Source organism: Balaenoptera acutorostrata, chromosome 12, assembly GCF_949987535.1.
Source record: "Balaenoptera acutorostrata chromosome 12, mBalAcu1.1, whole genome shotgun sequence".
In the NCBI taxonomy this organism is placed as follows: domain Eukaryota; kingdom Metazoa; phylum Chordata; class Mammalia; order Artiodactyla; family Balaenopteridae; genus Balaenoptera; species Balaenoptera acutorostrata.
The window spans coordinates 52219964-52241805 of NC_080075.1; the positions used below are offsets into that span (position 1 = coordinate 52219964).

Sequence of the window (21842 nt, forward strand, 5' to 3'; positions counted from 1 at the left end):
ATTCTTGCTGAGCATAGTATTTTTTAAAATAATTTTTGAATTTAATTTTATTTATTTTTTTATACAGTAGGTTCTTATTAGTCATCAATTTTATACACATCAGTGTATACATGTCAATCCCAATCGCCCAATTCAGCACACCACCATCCCCACTCCCCTGCAGCTTTCCCCCCTTGGTGTCCATACATTTGTTCTCTACATCTGTGTCTCAATTTCTGCCCTGTAAACTGGTTCATCTGTACCATTTTTCTAGGTTTCACATACATGTGTTAATATACGATATTTGTTTTTCTCTTTCTGACTTACTTCACTCTGTATGACAGTCTCTAGATCCATCCACGTCTCAACAAAAGACTCAATTTTGTTCCTTTTTATGGCTGAGTAATATTCCATTGTATATATGTACCACTTCTTCTTTATCCATTCGTCTGTCAGTGGGCATTTAGGTTGCTTCCATGACCTGGCTATTGTAAATAGTGCTGCAGTGAACATTGGGGTGCATGTGTCTTTTTGAATTATGGTTTTCTCTGGGTATATGCCCAGTAGTGGGATTGATGGGTCATATGGTAATTCTATTTTTAGTTTTTTAAGGAACCTCCATACTGTTCTCCATAGTGGCTGTATCAATTTACATTCCCACCAACAGTGCAAGAAAGTTCTCTTTTCTCCACACCCTCTCCAGCATTTGTTATTTGTAGATGTTCTGATGATGCCCATTCTAAGTGGTGTGAGGTGATACCTCATTGTAGGTTTGATTTGCATTTCTCTAATAATTAGTGATGTTGAGCAGCTTTTCATGTGCTTCTTAGCCATCTGTATGTCTTCTTTGGAGAAATGGCTATTTAGGTCTTATGCCCATTTTTGGAATGGGTTGTTTGTTTCTTTAATATTGAACTGCATGAGCTGTTTATATATTTTGGAGATTAATCCTTTGTCCATTGTTTCGTTTGCAAATATTTTCTCCCATTCTGAGGGTTGTCTTTTCGTCTTCTTTATGGTTTCCTTTGCTGTGCAAAAGCTTTTAGGTTTCATTAGGTCCCATTTGTTTATTTTTGTTTTTATTTCCATTACTCTAGGAGGTGGATCAAAAAAGATCTTGCTGTGATTTATGTCAAAGAGTGTTCTTCCTATGTTTTCCTCTAACAGTTTGATAGTGTCTGGTCTTACATTAAGGTCTCGAATCCATTTTGAGTTTATTTTTGTGTATGGTGTTAGGGAGTGTTCTAATTTCATTCTTTTACATGTAGCTGTCCAGTTTTCCCAGCACCACTTATTGAAGAGGCTCTCTTTTCTCCATTTTATATCCCTGCCTCCTTATCAAAGATGAGGTGATCATATGTGCATGGGTTTATCTCTGGGCTTTCTATCTTGTTCCATTGATCTATGTTTCTGTTTTTGTGCCAGTACCCTATTGTCTTGATTACTGTAGCTTTGTTGTATAGTCTGAAGTCAGGGAGTCTGATTCCTCCAGCTCCGTTTTTTTCCCCTCAAGACTGCTTTGGCTATTGGGGGTCTTTTGTGTCTCCATACAAATTTTAAGATTTTTTCTTCTACTTCTGTAAAAAATGCCATTGGTAATTTCATAGGGATTGCATTGAATCTGTAGATTGCTTTGGGTAGTATAGTCATTTTCACAATATTCATTCTTCCAATCGAAGAACATGGTATATCTCTCCATCTGTTTGTATCATCTTTAATTTCTTTCATCAGTGTCTTATAGTTTTCTGCATACAGGTCTTTTGTCTCCCTAGGTGGGTTTATTCCTAGGTATTTTCTTCTTTTTGTTGCAATGGTAAATGGGAGTGTTTCCTTAATTTCTCTTTCAGACTTTTCATCACTAGTGTGTAGGAATGCAAGAGATTTCTTTGCATTAATTTTGTATCCTGCAACTTTGCCAAATTCACTGATTAGCTCTGGTAGTTTTCTGGTTGCATTTTAAGGATTCTCTATGTATAGTATCATGTCATCTGCAAACAGTGACAGTTTTACTTCTTCTTTTCCAATTTGTATACCTTTTATTTCTTTTTCTTCTCTGATTGCCATGACTAGGACTTCCAAAACTATGTTGAATAACAGTGGTGAGAGTGGACAACCTTTTCTTGTTCCTGATCTTGGAGGAAATGGTTTCAGTTTTTCACCATTGAGAGTGATGTTTGCTGTGGGTTTGTTGTATATGGCCTTTATTATGTTGAGGTAGGTTCCCTCTATGCCCACTTTCTGGAGAGTTTTTATCATAAATGGGTGTTGAATTTTGTCAAAAGCTTTTTCTGCTTAAGATGATCATATGGTTTTTATTCTTCAGTTTGTTAATATGGTGTATCACATTGATTGATTTGCATATATTGAAGAATCCTTGCATCCCTGGGATAAATCCCACTTGATCATGGTGTATGATCCTTTTAATGTGTTGTTGGATTCTGTTTGCTAGTATTTTGTTGAGGATTTTTGCATCTATGTTCATGAGTGATATTGGTCTGTAATTTTCATTTTTTGTAGTACCTTTGCCTGGTTTTGGTATCAGGGTGATGGTGGCCTTGTAGAATAAGTTTGGGAGTGTTCATTCCTCTGCAATTTTTTGAAAGAGTTTGAGAAGGATGGTTGTTAGCTCTTCTCTAAATGTTTGATAAAATTCACCTGTGAAGCCATCTGGTCCTGGACTTTTGTTTGTTGGAAGATTTTTAATCACAGTTTCAATTTCTTTACTTGTGATTGGTCTGTTCATATTTTCTATTTCTTCCTGGTTCAGTCTTGGAAGGTTATACCTTTCTAAGAATTTGTCCATTTCTTCCAGGTTGTCCATTTTATTGGCATACTGTTGATTGTAGTAGTCTCCTAGGATGCTTTGTATTTCTGCGGTGTCTGTTGTAACTTCTCCTTTTTCATTTCTAAATTTATTGATTTGAGTCCTCTCCCTCTTTTTCTTGATGAGTCTGGCTAATGGTTTATCAATTTTGTTTATCTTATCAAAGAACCAGCTTTTAGTTTTATTGATCTTTGCTATTGTTTTCTTTGTTTCTATTTCATTTATTTCTGCTCTGATCTTTATGATTTCTTTCCTGCTGCTAACGTTGGGTTTTGTTAGTTCTTCTTTCTCTAGTTCCTTGAGGTGTAAGGTTAGATTGTTTACTTGAGATTTTTCTTGTTTCTTGAGGTAGGCTTGTATAGCTATAAACTTCCCTCTTAGAACTGCTTTTGTTGCATCCCATAGGTTTTGGATCGTCCTGTTTTCATTGTCATTTGTCTCTAGGTATTTTTTGATTTCCTCTTTGTTTTCTTCAGTGATCTCTTGGTTATTTAGTAACGTATTGTTTAGCCTCCATGTGTTTGTGTTTTTTACTTTTTTTCCCTGTAATAGATTTCTAATCTCATAGTGTTGTGGTCAGAAAAGATGCTTGATATGATTTCAGTTTTCTTAAATTTACTGAGGCTTGATTTGTGACCCAAGATATGATCTATCCTGGAGAATGTTCCATGCTCCCTTGAGAAGAAAGTGTAATCTGCTGTTTTTGGATGGAAAGTCCTATAACTATCAATTAAATCTATCTGGTCTATTGTGTCATTTAAAGCTTGTGTTTCCTTATTAATTTTCATTTTGGATGATCTGTCCATTGGTGTAAGTGAGGTGTTAAAGTCCCCCACTATTATTCTGTTACTGTCGATTTCCTCCTTTATAGCTGTTTGCAGTTGCCTTATGTATTGAGGTGCTCCTATGTTGGGTGCATATATATTTAGAATTGTTATATCTTCTTCTTGGATTGATCCCTTGATCATTATGTAGTGTCCTTCCTTGTCTCTTATAGCATTCGTTGTTTTAAAGTCTATTTTATCTGATATGAGTATTGCTACTCCAGCTTTCTTTTGATTTCCATTTGCATGGAATATCTTTTTCCATCCCCTCACTTTCAGTCTGTATGTGTCCCTAGGTCTGAAGTGGGTCTCTTGTAGACAGCATATACATGGGTCTTGTTTTTGTATCCATTCAGCAAGCCTATGTCTTTTGGTTGGAGCATTTAATCCATTCACGTTTAAGGTAATTATGGATATGTATGTTCCTATGACCATTTTCTTAATTGTTTTGGGTTTGCTTTTGTAGGTCCTTTTCTTCTCTTGTGTTTACCACTTAGAGAAGTTCCTTTAGCATTTGTTGTAGAGCTGATTTGGTGGTGCTGAATTCTCTTAGCTTTTGCTTGTCTGTAAAGCTTTTGATTTCTCCATCGAATCTGAATGAGATCCTTGCTGGGTAGAGTAATCTTGGTTGTAGGTTCTTCCCTTTCATCACTTTAAGTATATCATGCCACTCCCTTCTGGCTTGTAGAGTTTCTGCTGAGAAATCAGCTGTTAACCTATGGGAGTTCCCTTGTTTGTTATTTGTCATTTTTCCCTTGCTGCTTTCAATAACTTTTCTTTGTCTCTAATTTTTGCCTATTTGATTACTATGTGTCTCGGCATGTTTTTCCTTGGGTTTATCCTGTATGGGACTCTCTGTACTTCCTGGACTTCGGTGACTATTTCCTTTCCCATGTTAGGGAAGTTTTCAACTATAATCTCTTCAAATATTTTCTCGGGTACTTTCTCTCTCTTCTCCTTCTGGGACCCCTATAATGTGATTGTTGTTGCATTTAATGTTGTCCCAGAGGTCTTTTAGGCTGTCTTCATTTCTTTTCATTCTTTTTTCTTTAGTCTGTTCCGCAGCAGTGAATTCCTGCAGTCTGTCTTCCAGGTCACTTATCCGTTCTTCTGCCTCAGTTATTCTGCTATTGATTCCTTCTAGTGTAGTTTTCATTTCAGTTATTGTATTGTTCATCTCTGTTTGTTTGTTCTTTAATTCTTCTAGGTCTTTGTTAAGCATTTCTTGCATCTTCTCCATCTTTGCCTCCATTCTTTTTCCGAGGTCCTGGATCATCTTCACTATCATTATTCTGAATTCTTTTTCTGGAAGGTTGCCTATCTCCACTTCATTAGTTGTTTTCCTGGGGTTTTATCTTGTTCCTTCATCTGGTACATAGCCCTCTGCCTTTTCATCTTGTCTATCTTTCTGTGAATGTGGTTTTTGTTCCACAGGCTGCAGGATTGTAGTTCTTCTTGCTTCTGTTGTCTGCCCTCTGGTCAACAACTCACTTCTGAGTGCCAAAGTTCCAGCCCACAGTGTCCAGCAGTGTCTTCAGCTTGGGATTTCCCACTGGATCGTCAGCAGAACCATCAAACTTGACAGTCCAGAGGTTAAGACTCTGCACTTCCACTACAGTGGGTGCAGGTTCGATCCCTGGTGTGGGAACTAAGATCCCACATGCTTTTAGTGTTGGAGGGTCTCCTCCAGAGGTGGGGGGTGGCTGTCGCTCACCATGGGGACAAGGACACTGGCAGCAGAAGTTCTGGGAAGTACTCCTTGGCATGAGCCCTCCCAGAGTCTGCTATTAGCCCCACCAAAGAGCTAGCATAGTATTTTATTCAATAGTTTTAACAGTGTGTGTATTACAAGTTTCACTTTGCATGGCATATATATTTTAACCATTTTTATTTGTATTTGCAATTAGTTTGAGTCAAAATGTATTCTTTTAGAGAATATATTTACTTAAAAAATAGATGTAGGAGTGTAGAGCTTTATGAAGTTAAAGAGAATAATTAATTATGAACTTTTTGGGGATTAATATCCACATTACAACACATTTTTATCTGGTTTTTATTTCAATAAAATTTAGACTGCTTGTGATCTAGGTAAAATTCTTTGGGTTCTATCACACCTTCTTTGTTCTAATCCAATGCCCTTTCTGAACTTTTGTGGCAACTACAATTCAAGCAGTGGTTAATTGTATACGTATGCATAGTTATCTATTATCTTGAACTTCCATTTAAGTTTCCTCATTTTGGCCCTTGACTCCCTAGCCAAAATCTAAGCCCTTTAATGATAGTCTCTATGTGATGTATTGATGTATGCCTGAAACAATACTTTGAGTACACAGTTAGTGCTTATGTGTTAACTTCATTTAGTCAGATTGCTTTCCTAATGTGTAGCTAAGCTGTACTAAAGAAACAAAGGATTTGACTATTGGAACTAGAGAAAAAGGTGAAGTCTTTTGGGTACATGAGATATGTCTAGGAAGAGTAGACATGGATGCATGCCTTGGGCTATCAATGAGTGGCATGAGAGCAGAGGTAGGAGATGGGCAAGGAAGAAAAAAAGGAGGCAATATGAAGTCCAAGCAAAATTCACTTTATGTATTTTAAAATATATATATAGGTATGTATATAAAACAGTGAACAGATGGACCACACATAGTCCTTACTTGCAAGGAACCCATAATCTAGAATCAGTTACATGAAACCATTTTATCACAGTTACAGTTACTGCTACTAAATGTTACAAGGATGCATAATGGAAGGCTCTAGGTTAATTTGGTGGAGGTATCCAGAGAATGCTTTCTTGAGAAACATATAAGCTAATATCAAAAGAAGAAGTAAGTTGGCCAGACTCAGATGTCTGTGTCTGTGTCTGTGTATGTGTGTGTGTTGGGATGGGTGGGAGTGTTGAGGGGTACACAGAAATGCAGGAAATGTGCAAAGCAAGGTGAATGGCACCTTTGAAGAGGATTAGCTTGGTTGTAGAATTTGAAAGAAGTCCACAGTGACTAGAATTTAAAGAGTTAGAAATAAATGGTTCAAGATGAAACTGGAGAACTAGGCAGGAGCCAAATGGATGTATATGTTTGTTATGTACATATCTTAATGATACAGCAAATCATGTAATACATAGGACAGATATTTTCATTAGAACAGCTATATTTTTTTCACAACTTTTTCCCTTGAGGAGTGTCAATAGTGTTCAAAATCTACTTATTTGGAGCCTTGCCAGCTAAATTAGATATTACTGTATTGTATGGTTTGTGTAACAACTACTCGTACAGCATGTAGTTGGAAATTATGTGATAATGCTGCTTTTAAAACTAGAGTAATTTTGCAAAACTTGGATAAACTTTTACTTTGCTTTATGGGCCTAGGCAGATCCAAATGCCATGTTCTCATTTAAAAACAGAAAGTCTAAAAACAGAGTCCTAATCTTCTCTGGAAGTATGTGCAGCATTTAAGAACCCTTTTGTGTTTCCTTTCCCAGTATTAAAAAAGAGGAAACAAGAAACCTTCAGAAGAAGCGAGTATCTTTGTTTTCACTTTCATATTATTCTGAACAAATGTTGGGTTCATAACGTTGCTTTTCCTTATTGTTTTCCAAGTATATTACTATGTCTTATCAAAAACTGCCACTTTTATTTCTGAAGAGAAATTACACATCAGGGGAGATCTGTGAAAATGAGAGGAGAAAAATATTTGTTAGCGAAGTTCATATAGCTTATCTCTACTGACCAATAGTCGTAAAAATATGACTACAATTTTATTTCCCTTTGTTTTCTGAGTACCACCATGAAATTTAACTCCAATTCAAGGATTTGAGTTTTATTACTCCTTGCTGCTTACCTTGATTCTTTGAAATTACTCTTGTTTCCTTGAAGTCTACTGATTTATAAAAAATTAATAGGGCTTCCCTGGTGGCGCAGTGGTTGAGAATCTGCCTGCTAATGCAGGGGACACGGGTTCGAGCCCTGGTCTGGGAAGATCCCACATGCCACGGAGCAGCTGGGCCCGTGAGCCACAATTGCTGAGCCTGCGCGTCTGGAGCCTGTGCCCCGCGACGGGAGGGGCCGCGATAGAGAAAGGCCCGCGCACCGCGATGAAGGGCGGTCCCCGCACCGCGATGAAGAGTGGCCCCCGCTTGCCGCAACTGGAGAAAGCCCTCGCACGAACCGAAGACTCAACACAGCCAAAAATAAATAAATAAATAAATAAATAAGAAAATCCTTTAAAAAAAAAAAAAAAAAAAAAATTAATATACTATAGTGTGACCAAATATTATTAGTTAGCTGGGAAAGTAAAACTATCCTGAATTCAATCAAAATTGAGGGTGCTACACTTTTAAGTATGAATGATCAGATTTTCCATCTTATTCTTCACCTGTGGAACCTTGTTCGAAATATCCATTATGTATAGTACCTTATAACCAAATGGCCACACCAGTTAGAGCTAGAATCTATCAATTGGTAGTAGTGTTACTAGATGGGGCCTGCTTCTTGTCAAAAATACTGAATCTTGAAACTGATATAATGTTGTATATCAATTATATTTAAATTTTTAAAAATTTATTAATTAAAAAATTTACTGAATCCTTCAACAATTCAAGGAAAAGTGAAACAAATTTTACATACCATTTTATTGCTTGAAAATTACTTCAACAGAGACATGTATGTTGCTGGTGACATTTTCAGTGGAGGTAACAATTTTAACCTACATAAAATTAACTGGAGGAAAAAGAAAGTAAATCAAAAGAAAAACCTCATTCCACTTTCATTAAGGTAAAGGAAGTATGCAACTAAATTATTATCCTTTATTCAGTGAGAAGTTCTGGCTTTATAAACCTAATTTGTGTATTCAGTAGATTACTGTAGTTGATTTGCATGCTTTTTAAAAAGTTGAAACTCTACTTGGACACTTTTTATAATTCCAAAATGAATTGGTCTTTGACAAGTGGGTCATTACTGCTTTATCCTTCCCTCTGATTTAGGATACTTGAAGTTGAAAATAGTTTCTCGCCTTTCATTTGATTTCAATTTTCAGGTATATTTTCCTTGTTTTTAACCTCTTCTATCTGTATAAGCCTGCAACCTTTGACTGTCCAAAGAAAGTCCATGTAGTATTTCTACATCCCAGCATGCTTGGTATCAGATCCCAACACGTTCCAAAGAAAAGAAAGGGTCATCAGAAATTATATTTATCTTTGACCTTTCCCGATCAAATGGGTTGTTTTATGTCCTTTATATTGCATGTAAAGTTTTAGAAGCATATCAAACTAAGGACAGGATTAAATAAAATGAATACAATCATGCAGAGTTACTGGATATGTTATAAATAACATATCACCATGAATTTGTAAAGGAATGAAATGCATTTAGGGCAGTTTCTTAATGTACTTCATTTATGACTTTCCATGTGCAGCTTGTTAATGAAAATCATGAGGTAGAGGCAAAATGTGGGCTTATTCCTGGTGAACTTAAACAGTCGGAGCTATTTTGTACCCAATACTAAGAGGGGTTTGGGAATCACCTGTTAGGAAGACATTGTCACTCTATCTAGATGTGCCTTTGTTTGTTGATAATGTACTTATATACAATTTTGTCACAAGAAAAGTCATTAGTTTTATATTCTAGTAGAAAAACAAAGGATTTGGAGAATAAAGTCAACATATAGTGAAGTAAGCGCCATCTGATTTCCTATCCTTTATGCCAACTAAGAATAAAGTCTGTCCTTGGATTTCAAAATCAAATATTTCAATTAAAAAAAAATACTCTCAACTAGAAGACATCTGAAATCCATGGGTTATGGGATTGTATGAGCCCATTTGTGTGGGTACCTGTCTTAAAAATTAGTGTCTTTTTATACCTATCTCTGCTGCCCACTCTTTTTTTCTTGTTGTTGTTGTTAGATCACCTCTTTGTTATTCATTGGGAATGCAGTGTATGTTCTTTTTTTAGCTGAGTCTCATCAAGAATCTTCAAAAGCTATTGTTGATTTAAATCATACCATATCTGTCATGTTAATTGTTCTGTGAGTGCCAGTTAAAGGTATGAGGGCAAATTGTATGTCTGTATGCATGTGGGTGTATATGTATTCTTGTGTTTTTATGTACTCTTTTCAAAATCGTTCAAAAGGCTTCCATTTCCTCCAGCTGTATTATTTAAGACTTTTCTCTCTACTTTCCCTACTAATAATAACTATGTTTATCTATTTTGTGGCACAGGGCAGTTATTATAAAAAAAATAATGAACTGATTGTACGGATGTTCAAATCAGTGATAATCATTAAAGACATAAAATTATAATTGAAATATTTGATGTTTCCTTTGGAAAGTACAAAGGGAGGTTTAGCTACATGTGATCTATCCTCTGGCACAAGTATTTGCTTTCCTGTGAATGTTGTTAGCCTGTGGAGATGAGATAATGGTGCCACAGAAGCTATCAGAATTTGAAACAAGATTTCCTTTGCTACTTCATTCCACAGATATTTCCTAGGAAGTTCTATGACAGATATTGTGCAAACACTGAGAATACAACAATTAACACTACACATAATACCTGACCTCATGGAATTTCATAGTTCAGAGAGAAAATATTTATTGAATATGCAATTACAGGGTCAGTGCTTGTTTCAAAAGGGCATGTATCAGGTGTCAGGAAAGCATATATTCGGGTGTCCTAATTTAACTTGGGGACATCAGGGAAGACCTCCTGAGGAAATAATGTTCCTGCCAAGAAAACTCCATTAATGAGTCATGTTTGGCTAAGGAAAGGTGAGGATGGGATGGGATGGGAGTGATGAAAATCTTTCAAGTAGAGGAGAGTACAAGTGCAAAAGTCCAGAGGTAAAAGGAGGGCTTTAGAAGAATTGAAAGAATTCTCATGAGGATGGAAAGAGGAGAGCAAGGCAGTGACAGCCATGAGATGGGGCAGGGGAGGAGGGAAGAGACCAGATCATGGAAGTCATCATAAGCCTCATCAGGTGGTCGAGATTTTATCCAGAAGGCAATGGGAGGGTTATAATAGATGAGCGGCATGATAGGGTGTTGGCTGACATGTGGAGAATGGGTGGGATTGATTGCGGAGAGGATGCAGAGATGTCTGTTATTATATTATAGTAGTAATTGGGCAAGAGGTGATTTGCAGCCTAGATTTGGGTGGTGTCTGAGGAAATAGATCATTTCTGATGCTGGGAACACTCTAGCATGAAAAACAGCGCAAGGAGCCACATAATTATAAAGTTGTCAGGAGAGGTATAATAGTGTAAATTGGTATGAGTGTTGCTCTACAAAGAAGTCCATAGAGCAAAGGGTATGTGTTTTTGAAAGTATTTAATTTGCTTATCAAATTACGTACATAAACATGTTCATTACATAAATCACATATAAGCCAAAATACATATTCATCAAGAATCATGCTGCCATAAGACAACTAATATTAAATTTTAGTATATTTTTCCAAATATATTGATATATGTATACAAGCACACAAAAGAGAACATAAAATGTACACACTTCTTGAAAACAAAGATAGGCTTGGAATTTATGCTATTTTATCCTTTTAAAAAAATTATCAATATACCAAAAATATGTTCCCATAGGATAAAATACTATAACATTTTAATAATTTCATAATACAGAGAGATAGATGTCAATGTTTTTATTAAACTTTATATTTGGTCCACTTTGGTATTTACATTTTCAATTAAATATTAATGTATGAAATATTTTCAGTCATATAAAACTTCGAAGGACATATTGATAAGGTCTAAATGATAGTTCTTTTCTCTTTCTCTAAAAGTGTGTGACTAATATGGTGGGTTTATTGTGGTAAGTATAGTGTATAAATAAAACTAGCCTAAGAAAACATTTATTAATTATTCTAAATTGAGAAAAATGTATCTTTTATCTTCCCTAGTAAAATGCTCCAGTCTTTTCTTGTGGGCAGTACTACCTACCATTCAACATTTCTTTCGCCTCTGAGTCCTCATGTGAGCTATTACCAAAATGTCTTAGTTCAAAATTCCACATTAGTTAATTTTCATAGAATAAAAAAACTTCTGGCAATATACACGATTGAGTGCTGAGATGGCAGCCTAGATTCTTCCTAAGTGCTTTATAGATCAAGAAAACAGTCATCTATTTGCAAGCATTATTCAAGGTCAATTTAAACTATGTTTTTATCAGATAATTTTTTATTCAAAGAATCAAGGCTCCCACTTAGTTTAGAGCTATGAATAGGGACCACTGTTGTGGCTTGTATTTGTTCCTGAAGTTATCATGCCTTCTTTAGAATAGTTTAATAAAAAGCAAATATTTGAGCATATACTTTTTTTCAAATGTCATATGCCTCAATCTGTCAAGTTTTAAATGAAACTGAAGGACACTCAAAGTCACTTTTGTCAAAGCCTTTTCCTATCATAACATATTTGATGATGCAAGATGTATTCCCTTGTGATGTCCAAGTGGTTGATAAACCAATTTGTGTGGAATATACAAGAACTATTCAGACTTTGTGGTTTCCTTAAACGAGATGAATAAGAATTTCTCTTTTCTGAATAGGACATAAAGTATGCTAGGCCTATTTTAGATGCTTCAGTGTGCCGAAGATGGTATTAAGTTTGGTGTTCATAAATTACTAATCTGGAATAAGAGATTGAATGTATTTTGAAAACTTAAACCTGTTTCACCTGAACATGTTTAACTAGTTAATAAGAAACATCAAAAAGACAAAACCCTGAGATCAATGTTCATTTTTTTGTAAAGCTATTATATGCTGTTTAAATTGGTTGTTCGGGTCTGTCTATAATATAAGTTTTAATAACCTAGCTCAAATGCAGATTTCTAATTTTCAATTAACATAGGAATAATTTTGTTTGCTAAAATAAAATAAATGAATGAATGACAAGTCTGAAACATGAAATGTTCTAGGTAGAACTTTTTAAAATTCCAAATTTCAAAAAATCATGTGGCAACTGTATAGCTCAAGCTTTAAGTATTAACTTTTAACCTTTGACCTTACAGATTTTAACCAATGAAATGTCTCTTTAAACTTTAAAGGAAACAATGATAACGAGCGCCTGGCGATTGCTAGACAGCGAATTCCATATCGACTTGGTCGAGTAGTTGATGAATGGCTACTCGACAAAGGTAAAAAACATTGATTAAAACTTCAAATAAAAAAATAATTTGAACATAACCAAGTAGTACTTCATTGTAACACTAATAAACATAAAAAATAAATTTTCCGTAAAACTAAATTAAAAACAAATTTAAAACAGTAAAATGTAGATAGTAATATTTGCATTCCTTGTATAATAATTTCTATACATTTTTAGACGTACCAGCTGTTTAATAATCTTACCCTGTTAACTTAAGGTTAAAGGGACTGTTAAATATAATCCACTAACTCAATCTATGAAGGTACTCACAGCAAGCATTAACCCAAAATGATAAATCATTTATAGATTATATTACATGTTCCAGCCTCTAAATTATTAACTAAAATATATGTAGTTCTGATATCTTCATTATGGTCCTGAAAAAAAAAAAAAGAAACAACTCTTGGTTTAAACTCTAGGCATCTTAAATAGTGGGCAATATGGATTGCCAGTCAAAATGAAGTCCCTTTAACGTTTGCAACCTTCTAAGAGCATTTGGGAACAAGCCCTGATTAAAACTGAACTTAAAGTTGTGTGCATGCTTTTTATGAACAGAGAGCAATCTGCTAAAACTGGATATACTCAGTTTGATGATATTGGTACTGTTGTGCTGAGGATGATTGCTGTTTGATGGAAACGTGCCATAATTTCTCCATCGGTTTGTGTATCATTCCTGAAGCCGCTTTTTACATCTGAAGCTATATTTTTTTTCATTTTGTTTTGTTTTAATAGACTTGCTGAAAGCCAATCAGAAAAATCTTTTTGGATTTTGTTTGTCTCTGACACGCTCAGTGTAAATTATGTGTTTCTTTTCAGTGTATTTGCCGGAAAAACAGCATAATTCAAATAACAATGGACTATTGCCTTCAAAAAATACACATTTCTAAAGAAGAGCATATAGATACCTGTGGCCATTATGTGAATTATGAAATTTTTACCATAACTTTAAAATCAGATTTCAGCTGCTATAGATGAGTTTCTACCAGTGGTAATTTTAGAATGACAAATACTTGAAATATTAAATATCTCATTTTTAATTAAACAATTCAGACTTAGGAGACCAACAGTATAAGATCTTGAGGTAAAAGGGGAAAGGAATCCACTAAAAATTAATTTATCATACATATCTTTGATTGGTCTTTTAGCAAAAGCACTACATTTACAATAAGTTGAGAATTTACAAGTATTTGCCAATGATTATGCATTCCATGGACACCTCATTTCTAAGCAATGAATTATGAGTCAAATGCCTCTCTTATAGTTTATTGCTCTCATTATCCACCCCATGAAAGATCTGTTTTGTCATCCTTTGTAGAATGTAGAGTTCACAATCAACATTTTTGCATGTATGTAATATTATTTTTACAGGGCGTCAGCTCACAATCTTCAATAGCCAAGCAACCATAATAATTGGCGGGAAAGAGCAGGGCCAGCCCTTCCAGGGTCAGCTCTCTGGGCTTTACTACAATGGCTTGAAAGTTCTGAATATGGCAGCCGAAAATGATGCTAACATCGCCATAGTGGGAAATGTGAGACTGGTTGGTGAAGTGCCTTCCTCTATGACAACTGAGTCGACAGCCACTGCCATGCAGTCAGAGATGTCCACGTCAATTATGGAGACCACCACGACCCTGGCTACTAGCACAGCCAGAAGAGGAAAGCCCCCTACAAAAGAACCCATTAGCCAGGTGAGTACACAGATTTCATTTCTTCATTCTGGATCTGTGATTATGAAAGTGGACTTTTCTGCATATGTGTCTTTTCTAGAATGGGATTAATTTCTGATCTCAAGCATTATGGCTTTTTTAAGACTTGCTTAATATAATGGATTCAGTTTGAGGATGAAATGTGTATATGCTGTTGGTTTGTGGTTTGTGAACTTTTATTGATATATACCGCTTTGTGATGGTTTGTGTGTGGTTAGTTGATGGTCTTGATTCAATAATCTTGGTCTAGCCCAAGCTGAGGGGATTGTCTACTAATTACACAGGTTTTTCACTTTTTAAGTTAAATGAACAAGTCAAATAGTGAAGTATCTGAAAGGCCTTGTTCAAGCTCAGCAGTTCATCAAAATAAAATAAAAGCAAATTTGAACAACTTAAAAAAGAAATTGCCTATAGCACTTCTATTGTATTTTGAAGTCTGAAAATTTTGAATTGGTAGGCATGTGGGTCTCATCGTGAATGATAAATCTACTATTTTACTGTCTATGGGAAAAACACACTGTTAGTTTATCTGTGGACAAAGACCCAAAATATGGTACTTAAAAACTGTCTTGGGCCAACATATTTCGTACATTATATAGCTAACTGCCCTCACCCATATTTCACTTCAATGAGCTTATTTTTCAATCTTATGTCTAAAATTTTTGAAAAACAGAATTTTTAAATGTCACACTCATACAACTAGGAAGTATATTTATTCCATCAAGATATACTTACTGCTTGCCTACTATGTGTCAGGCACTGGCTTAAGTATTGGCATTACATCAATGAAGAAAAAAAAAAAACAAAAACACCTGCCTCAGAGCTTTCATTTTATAAAGGCTTTTAGAATGCTGTTGAAATTCTATTAAATTCTATTAGCTCTCTGTTGACATTTATAGCCTTTGTACATATTCTATTGTTAATGCTTTCAGAATTGTGTGTTCTTCTTGGCCCAAACTTGATTGTTTGCTTTTGTTTTGTTTTTGGTAGTTAGTGAATGTCTCTAGTAGGTGCCATGTAAAGTTTTCCAAATACATGATTCTTACTTTTCTAGAAACCCACGTACTAAAGAAGCAAGGATGTCAACAATTATTTTTTAAATTGCTTTTATTTCAAATGTTTGAAATAGATCATGTGTCACATTTAGAAAGAGAGTAAAAGAAGATAAATTCTGTTCAGATCAGCACCCTATCTACTAATTAACATATGTTTACCAGAGAAAGAAGAAAATAGATTCTGATTTTTACTTTGAATAGGAAGGGGTGGGAGGAACAGAATAGAGGAAGAGAAAATGTCCTAGAAGAAGAGAGATGACCAAAAAGTTGTAAAGTCTGTAAATTTATAAATATAAACGTAGTATTTCATATTATACACCTATATGCATCACTTTTTTCTTTCTTCTCTCTCCTTTATTAAAATTTGCATTTGGCCACGGAATAAAATGGGCTGTTTCACAGGGTGTTCATCAGTATGTATTTACGGATCACACTACATGTGCCATACACTGTTCTAGGCACTGGGGATACATTAGGAACAACAAACAAAAAACCCCTCCCTTACGAAATAGACATTTTAGTAAGAATGTGTGCTTAGAGTATAATCATTTTGTTGATTTTTCTCTGTCTTCTTTGGGTTTATAAGATTGTTAATAATTGCACTTAGCCTCTTGGATAAAGACTTGTGTCTTTAGACAGATTTATGCATGCCCAACAGCTCTGTTTGATATTCGTTTCTAATACTTCACTAATGATTTGTTATTGTGGTTATTGGTTTACGGTTTATTTAATGATAAGCAGGTTATTAAGGCAAATCTGATATAGGAAAATGAAACACAGAGCTATGATAGACTATTTCCTTTATGTAAAATAATTCATAAGAGGACATTCTAGGACATTCGGAAATAGAAATGTTCTTGTGAATAAAATTTGAAATGATCAGATTTTTTTTCTTTGTAGTCTTGTTTCATCGTTAATGAAATTACAGCTGCTTAAGTTGCTAGGTAAACCAGATGTATCCCAAAATAAGGAAAGAATTATCAGCCTTACTTTTATGTTTTTTATCAATTAGTACTCGCTATGTATTAAGAAATTATGTTTTTTAAGTAAACATTTGTAAAATAGCTATTTCATTTGCAAGTTGAACACCTAGAAATGAAGAAATTAAAAATTTATGCATTTTATAATATTAACTAATGTAAAAGGAAAACAGTTAACTGCCCATTAATTACCAATGAAAAGAGTCTCTTTTATGGTAAGCTATAACATGTTTAAAGATAGCAGTGGTTTATGGAAGTAAATGATCTAATCAATTAATGATTACTTGGGTCATTTGAGGAGGTATTGACTTAAATAAAAGATTACTAGGTTCATTAAAAAATACATATTTTAAATCTTTAGATTTTTAACAGACCAATAACAACAATTAAATAATTTGGACTAATATACTGCAAATATTCAACAACAGTGTTTTAAAGTTGTACTAAAAGTTTTAAAAATTCTCTCTTAAAAGGATATGTTTGTGATTTGTGATTACAGGTAATAAGATGTGAATGTATGGGGGAAAAACTACTAGGGAAGAAAGCAAATTATTTATTTTTGAGTAACAGAATAATTTGTTGTAAATTTACTTCACTTCACAGTTGATTTTTATCTTGCCCTCCAACTACAAAGAGATTACTGATATATGTAGAATTTAAATGTTTGTTAGAATTGTCAGTCTTGACATTTAAATATGAAAGTGATTTGTAATGCTAATTCTAAGACTATAACCTTTGACCTGCCTGCTTTCATCAACTGCCTTACCAAATTGTGTACCAGGGAGGGTCATTTTATTTTTCAAAAGCCACACTGGACTGTTTTCTCAATCAAGGTGTATTTTCCTCAGCGATAGCTACAATGGCAATGTACTTTAGGGTGATTGCATGTTTTAGAGCTATGGAAACAGATTTTTGGTCAAGCAGAATTACATTGGATTCATTTCAGATAGATGAGATGAGGTTTGTTCAGCCATCCTGCAGGGCAAGTAGTAGGGGAGAATTTTCAGTTTTCACAGAGTCAGAGAATATAAAAGAGTGTTCACAAAATGTCATCCCATAAGATCCTGTTTACATTCCTACCTAGAAGTAAATATGCTTTAAAAAGAAAAAATAAAAGGTTTTCTTCTCTGAATGATGATCAATTTTAAGACAAATGTTTACTTTAGGAAGCTATGATCTATGGCATGAAATACTGAGTACATTTACCAACCCTTCTGATTAAATGACTTTTAAAAATGTGAATATAAAAATATTAATAGTACTTCTTATATGGATTATATAAAGTTGATAAAAATTTGTTTTACTTATGATATCTAATATCTAAATGTTTCCGTAAGACCCACTCATCCTAAAAAAGAGAAACTTTCTATAAGGCTAATCTCGGAAAGTGAATATTTGCAAATAATTAACAGTATTAAGTTCTTCAGGATGCTGAGAGCTTCTTGCGATTTTTGATGGCTGAGTGTTCCCTCCTCTTCTGAATAATCTGCCAATGTCTTACAATGTATGTGTAGATTTACTTAAATGAGTAAAAGTAAGTCAACATGCAAAGGGCAATATTCATTCCCTTTGGTTGCCAGTTTGTAAAGAAAGGAAATTATTTCTTTTAAGATCAAGAGTGTGAAATTTCTTTTGGTCTATGCTTTGTATCACATTTTGTGATATTGTGGTTCTTTCCTTCAAGAATATTTTACAAGTTATTTACATACCATAGACAATATGGATCCACAGTAATGCCTTTTGCCTAGAGGAGGTATGGTAAAATAGAAAGATCACAGCAAATCAGGAGACCCGTTTCCAATTTCAACACAACCACCTACCTTTTTGTGTAACTTGGACAGATGGGTTAACCTCGCTGCACGTTGACCTTGCGCTCTCTCTAAAATAAGTGGGTTTAGGAATCTCTTGAATTGTACTCAGCTCTAAAATTTCACTGACTCTAGTGATGATGCTCTTAATTAGGTCTTCTGATGCTTATTTAATAAAGCATAGATCTCACCCTTGACTTTTACACAGTGTGGCATGCATTTCAGTTGGCCTGTATAGTCCTCTTGTGGGCCTGGTGTACCGATGTAATTATTAATAGTATCCTTTTCTGACTCTCAAAAGCATCCCATTTTGGTCTGTAAATTATATTGCATTCTACTTTTACAGCATATATACAATCTATCTTTGCAAGAAAATCATACTTCATAAGAATAATAAATAGAGAAGCCCTGTCCTTTCATTCAGAGCAGAAACTGATTCTGGTATCCTTACTTGGTTTCAAGAATCCATAGCCTTTTTCATCTTCTTCTCATCTCATTTCAAAAATCTTGAGAAGGGAGAGAGATTAAGGCTTTGAGAGATTCTGGTTTTTGACTGGAGGGACTATAGTTTGCAACTCTTAGTAAGAAATTAAATTGTAGACTGGGGCAGGATCAGTAAATATAAGTGAAATGTATTGGAACAATCTAGTTAGGCTTTTTTCAGAGTGGAGGTAGCAAACCTACTCAAGAAAAGGAACTATTGAGGATTTAAAACATTGGTAAGTGGTCAGGACATGTATCTTCATTTCCTACTGAAGCCATTGGCATTTGATTCCTATGGAATGGTCCAAAAAGAATCCCAATTAGGATTCAAGCAAAAAAAGAGTGAATGTGTCAGACACTGCTATTGCTTCCTGGTGGCTTTGGAGATACTCCTAAAAAATTAATACTATTTGTTTGAAAAATGTAAGCAGAATGCACACATATTTCCATGAAAAATATCTAAAACTAACAAAAAACATATTGTAACTTCAAAGAACAAAATTTTATTTTTTTATTAAAAGTATTAATTAACCTTAGCTGTGGCTTCATTATTAAAAAATAACTGCATTACTTATAATTATGTGTGTTCCTGATAACCACTCTGCATTTTAAAGTACTAGTGACATGAATAATTAATTTTATTTTCCCTAGTCCAATCATTCTGCTGAATTCACTTAAACTAATGTACATTTCTACTGCAAATTTTAGTGCATACTGAAAAGAAAAACACTTGGGTGTAGATTTGAAAATATATACAAAGGCATATTCTTCTGAAACTAAGAAGAATGGTGCTGGGTAAGAAAAGTGCAGCTCATTGTAATTTTAAATGTAAGTAAGCACTTCCGTTTAGAAGGTGTTTTCCCCCTCATTGTGGGTAAGCAAAAGTTCTAGGATATATACATCTTAAAGAGTTTATTTTAAGAATTATTGTGTTCAGTGCATATTCTTTAGGATCTGGAGGTTTCACTGGATGAAAAAGTGCTCTCTTGGTGGATGCAACCTTGGTTTTGAGACATCTTTGGACAAGGCTAGTTCTAGACAAAAATAGCCATCCATCCACCCATCCATCCATTTATTCACTTAACACATGGTTGCTGAGCACTTACTATATACCAGGCAATGTTCTAGTCACCAGAAATACAGCGTTGAATAAAATTAGACTTTTCTGTACAAAGCTCACATTCTAGTTAGAGGAGATGGACAATAAGCGTTAAAACAGCATACATGGGATGTCAAGTGCTATAGGAAGCAGAGAGGAGAGAGAGGATGCTTGTGCATTGGGGCTGGGGGGGAAGCATAAGACGGGAATCTTTTTTGAATAGATATGGAAAGATTATTAGTGATATGGCATCAATTATAAAAGAACATTGAGGGTGAGGGGAGGGGGCGGGAACTGTGTGCATGCCCTGCCCTGTGTGGTCCAAAGGACACAAGACACTAACTAATAAGTGTCTTGTTAATTAAATCAGAAAAGTAATCAAATTCTAGGGAATGTATGTGAATGAGGAAGAAATGAAGACTCAGAAAGTACAGCTTGGTATTATTCTTGTTATTTTACACGTGAGAAAAATTGAGGCACAGAGAAACTAAGTAACTTCCCCAAGGCTGTGCAGCCAGCTTCTTTTCAGAGTACGTTGGGGTGATCTGGTCCTCTGCCCTTAAATACGTCCTCTGTTCAGAATCTCATCACTTCCTGCCTTCTCATATTCTAAACTAGCTCAAACTTCTCATATTCTCACATTCTAAACTAGCTCAAATGATGTCCACCCAGGTGTCAGGCTGCTCTTTCGAAAATGCAAATATGGGCCTTAATACATCCAGGTATTTAGGACAAAGAGCAGATTCCTTGGATGATTGTCAGGGTCCATTCTTTACAGCTGGCCTCCTATCTGCCTCACTAGAAGTTTTATCTCCACTCCTCCACACTCTTTTCCCCTGATCCTGTTGCACTACTAACAGAAACCTCTAGAGGTCATGCTGTTTCACACCTCTCTGTCCTCTGCCTGGAAAGCCCTTTCCTTTTTTCACCTACCTATTTCCCTCCTTCATACTCCTCCCAATCTCTCTCAGTCTGATTCTGCCTTCTGAGAGCTGACAGTCTGAAGAAGCAACACTGGCAAGGGCTGTTAGGGGGCAGTATTGCACAGGGGTCAAGGGCAAGACTCCAGGGGCCTGAATGCCTACTTAAATCTCAGCCTTACTTTCCCTACATACTGGCTATGTGCCCTAGGCAAGTTAGCCTCTCAATACCTCTGTTTCCCATCTATAAAACGGGGATGCTGGTTTCATAAGCTTATTGTCAGGATTAAATGAGTCAACATAGTATGTGAACTATATACAATTACTGCCATTTGACAATTTGTATTACCAAAAAAAGAAAATTTCTTATGGTTCACCCTAAAATACAGAGAAGTAAAAAAATGTCAGATCCATGTAACCATTATACAAATGATAGTTACGTTTGAGAAGCATTCCTCAAGTACACTGTATAAATTAAAGCATCTTTCTTACCTTTAAAGATATTTTCTCTGCCCTTGAAAACAGCTCAGAATTGATGTTTCTAAATCAGAGCTCAAATGGTGTGGTATGTACTGTGCTGAATTCTCTGTTGAATGTGTTTTCCACAAGGAGGCAGCACCATTCCCCTAGAACAAGGATGTGGGAAGGGGTGGGAGGCAGGAAATGATTCAGGGGGAGAGTTGTCACTGGCATTTAGTGGGAGAGGACCGTGAACACTAAATATACTTTATAATGAAGAACTATCCGCTATCCACTGATAGTGGGTAGTGAAGAACTATCCGCTATTTTACTCACCTCCACCCACCATCACCACCATCACCACCACCACCAACACAATCTCAAATCACTGTTGACGGAGCAACCCAGAAATTTCGTATACCTGTTTCCCAGCTGTTCTCAGACAGAAACTCCTTCATAGTATGACACTGAATATTGCAAATATGACTTCTATCACTGTCTTCAATAACATGTCTTGATTAAGGAGCTTAAAAAGTCACGATATCCTTTTTCAAC

General features: G+C 35.2%; 1 protein-coding gene across 18 annotated transcripts in view; it reads left to right on the forward strand.

Moving 5' to 3' along the window:
- The window catches only part of NRXN1 (neurexin 1), a 1115884-nt gene that overhangs the window by 962689 nt on the left and 131353 nt on the right, over positions 1-21842 (forward strand). For all 18 annotated transcript variants that reach the window (XM_057558508.1, XM_057558511.1, XM_028168477.2 and 15 more), the window contains 2 exons: positions 12677-12766; positions 14146-14465. In XM_057558508.1, the coding sequence (XP_057414491.1) occupies positions 12677-12766; positions 14146-14465 (410 nt within the window). The remainder of the gene's footprint in view (positions 1-12676; positions 12767-14145; positions 14466-21842) is intronic.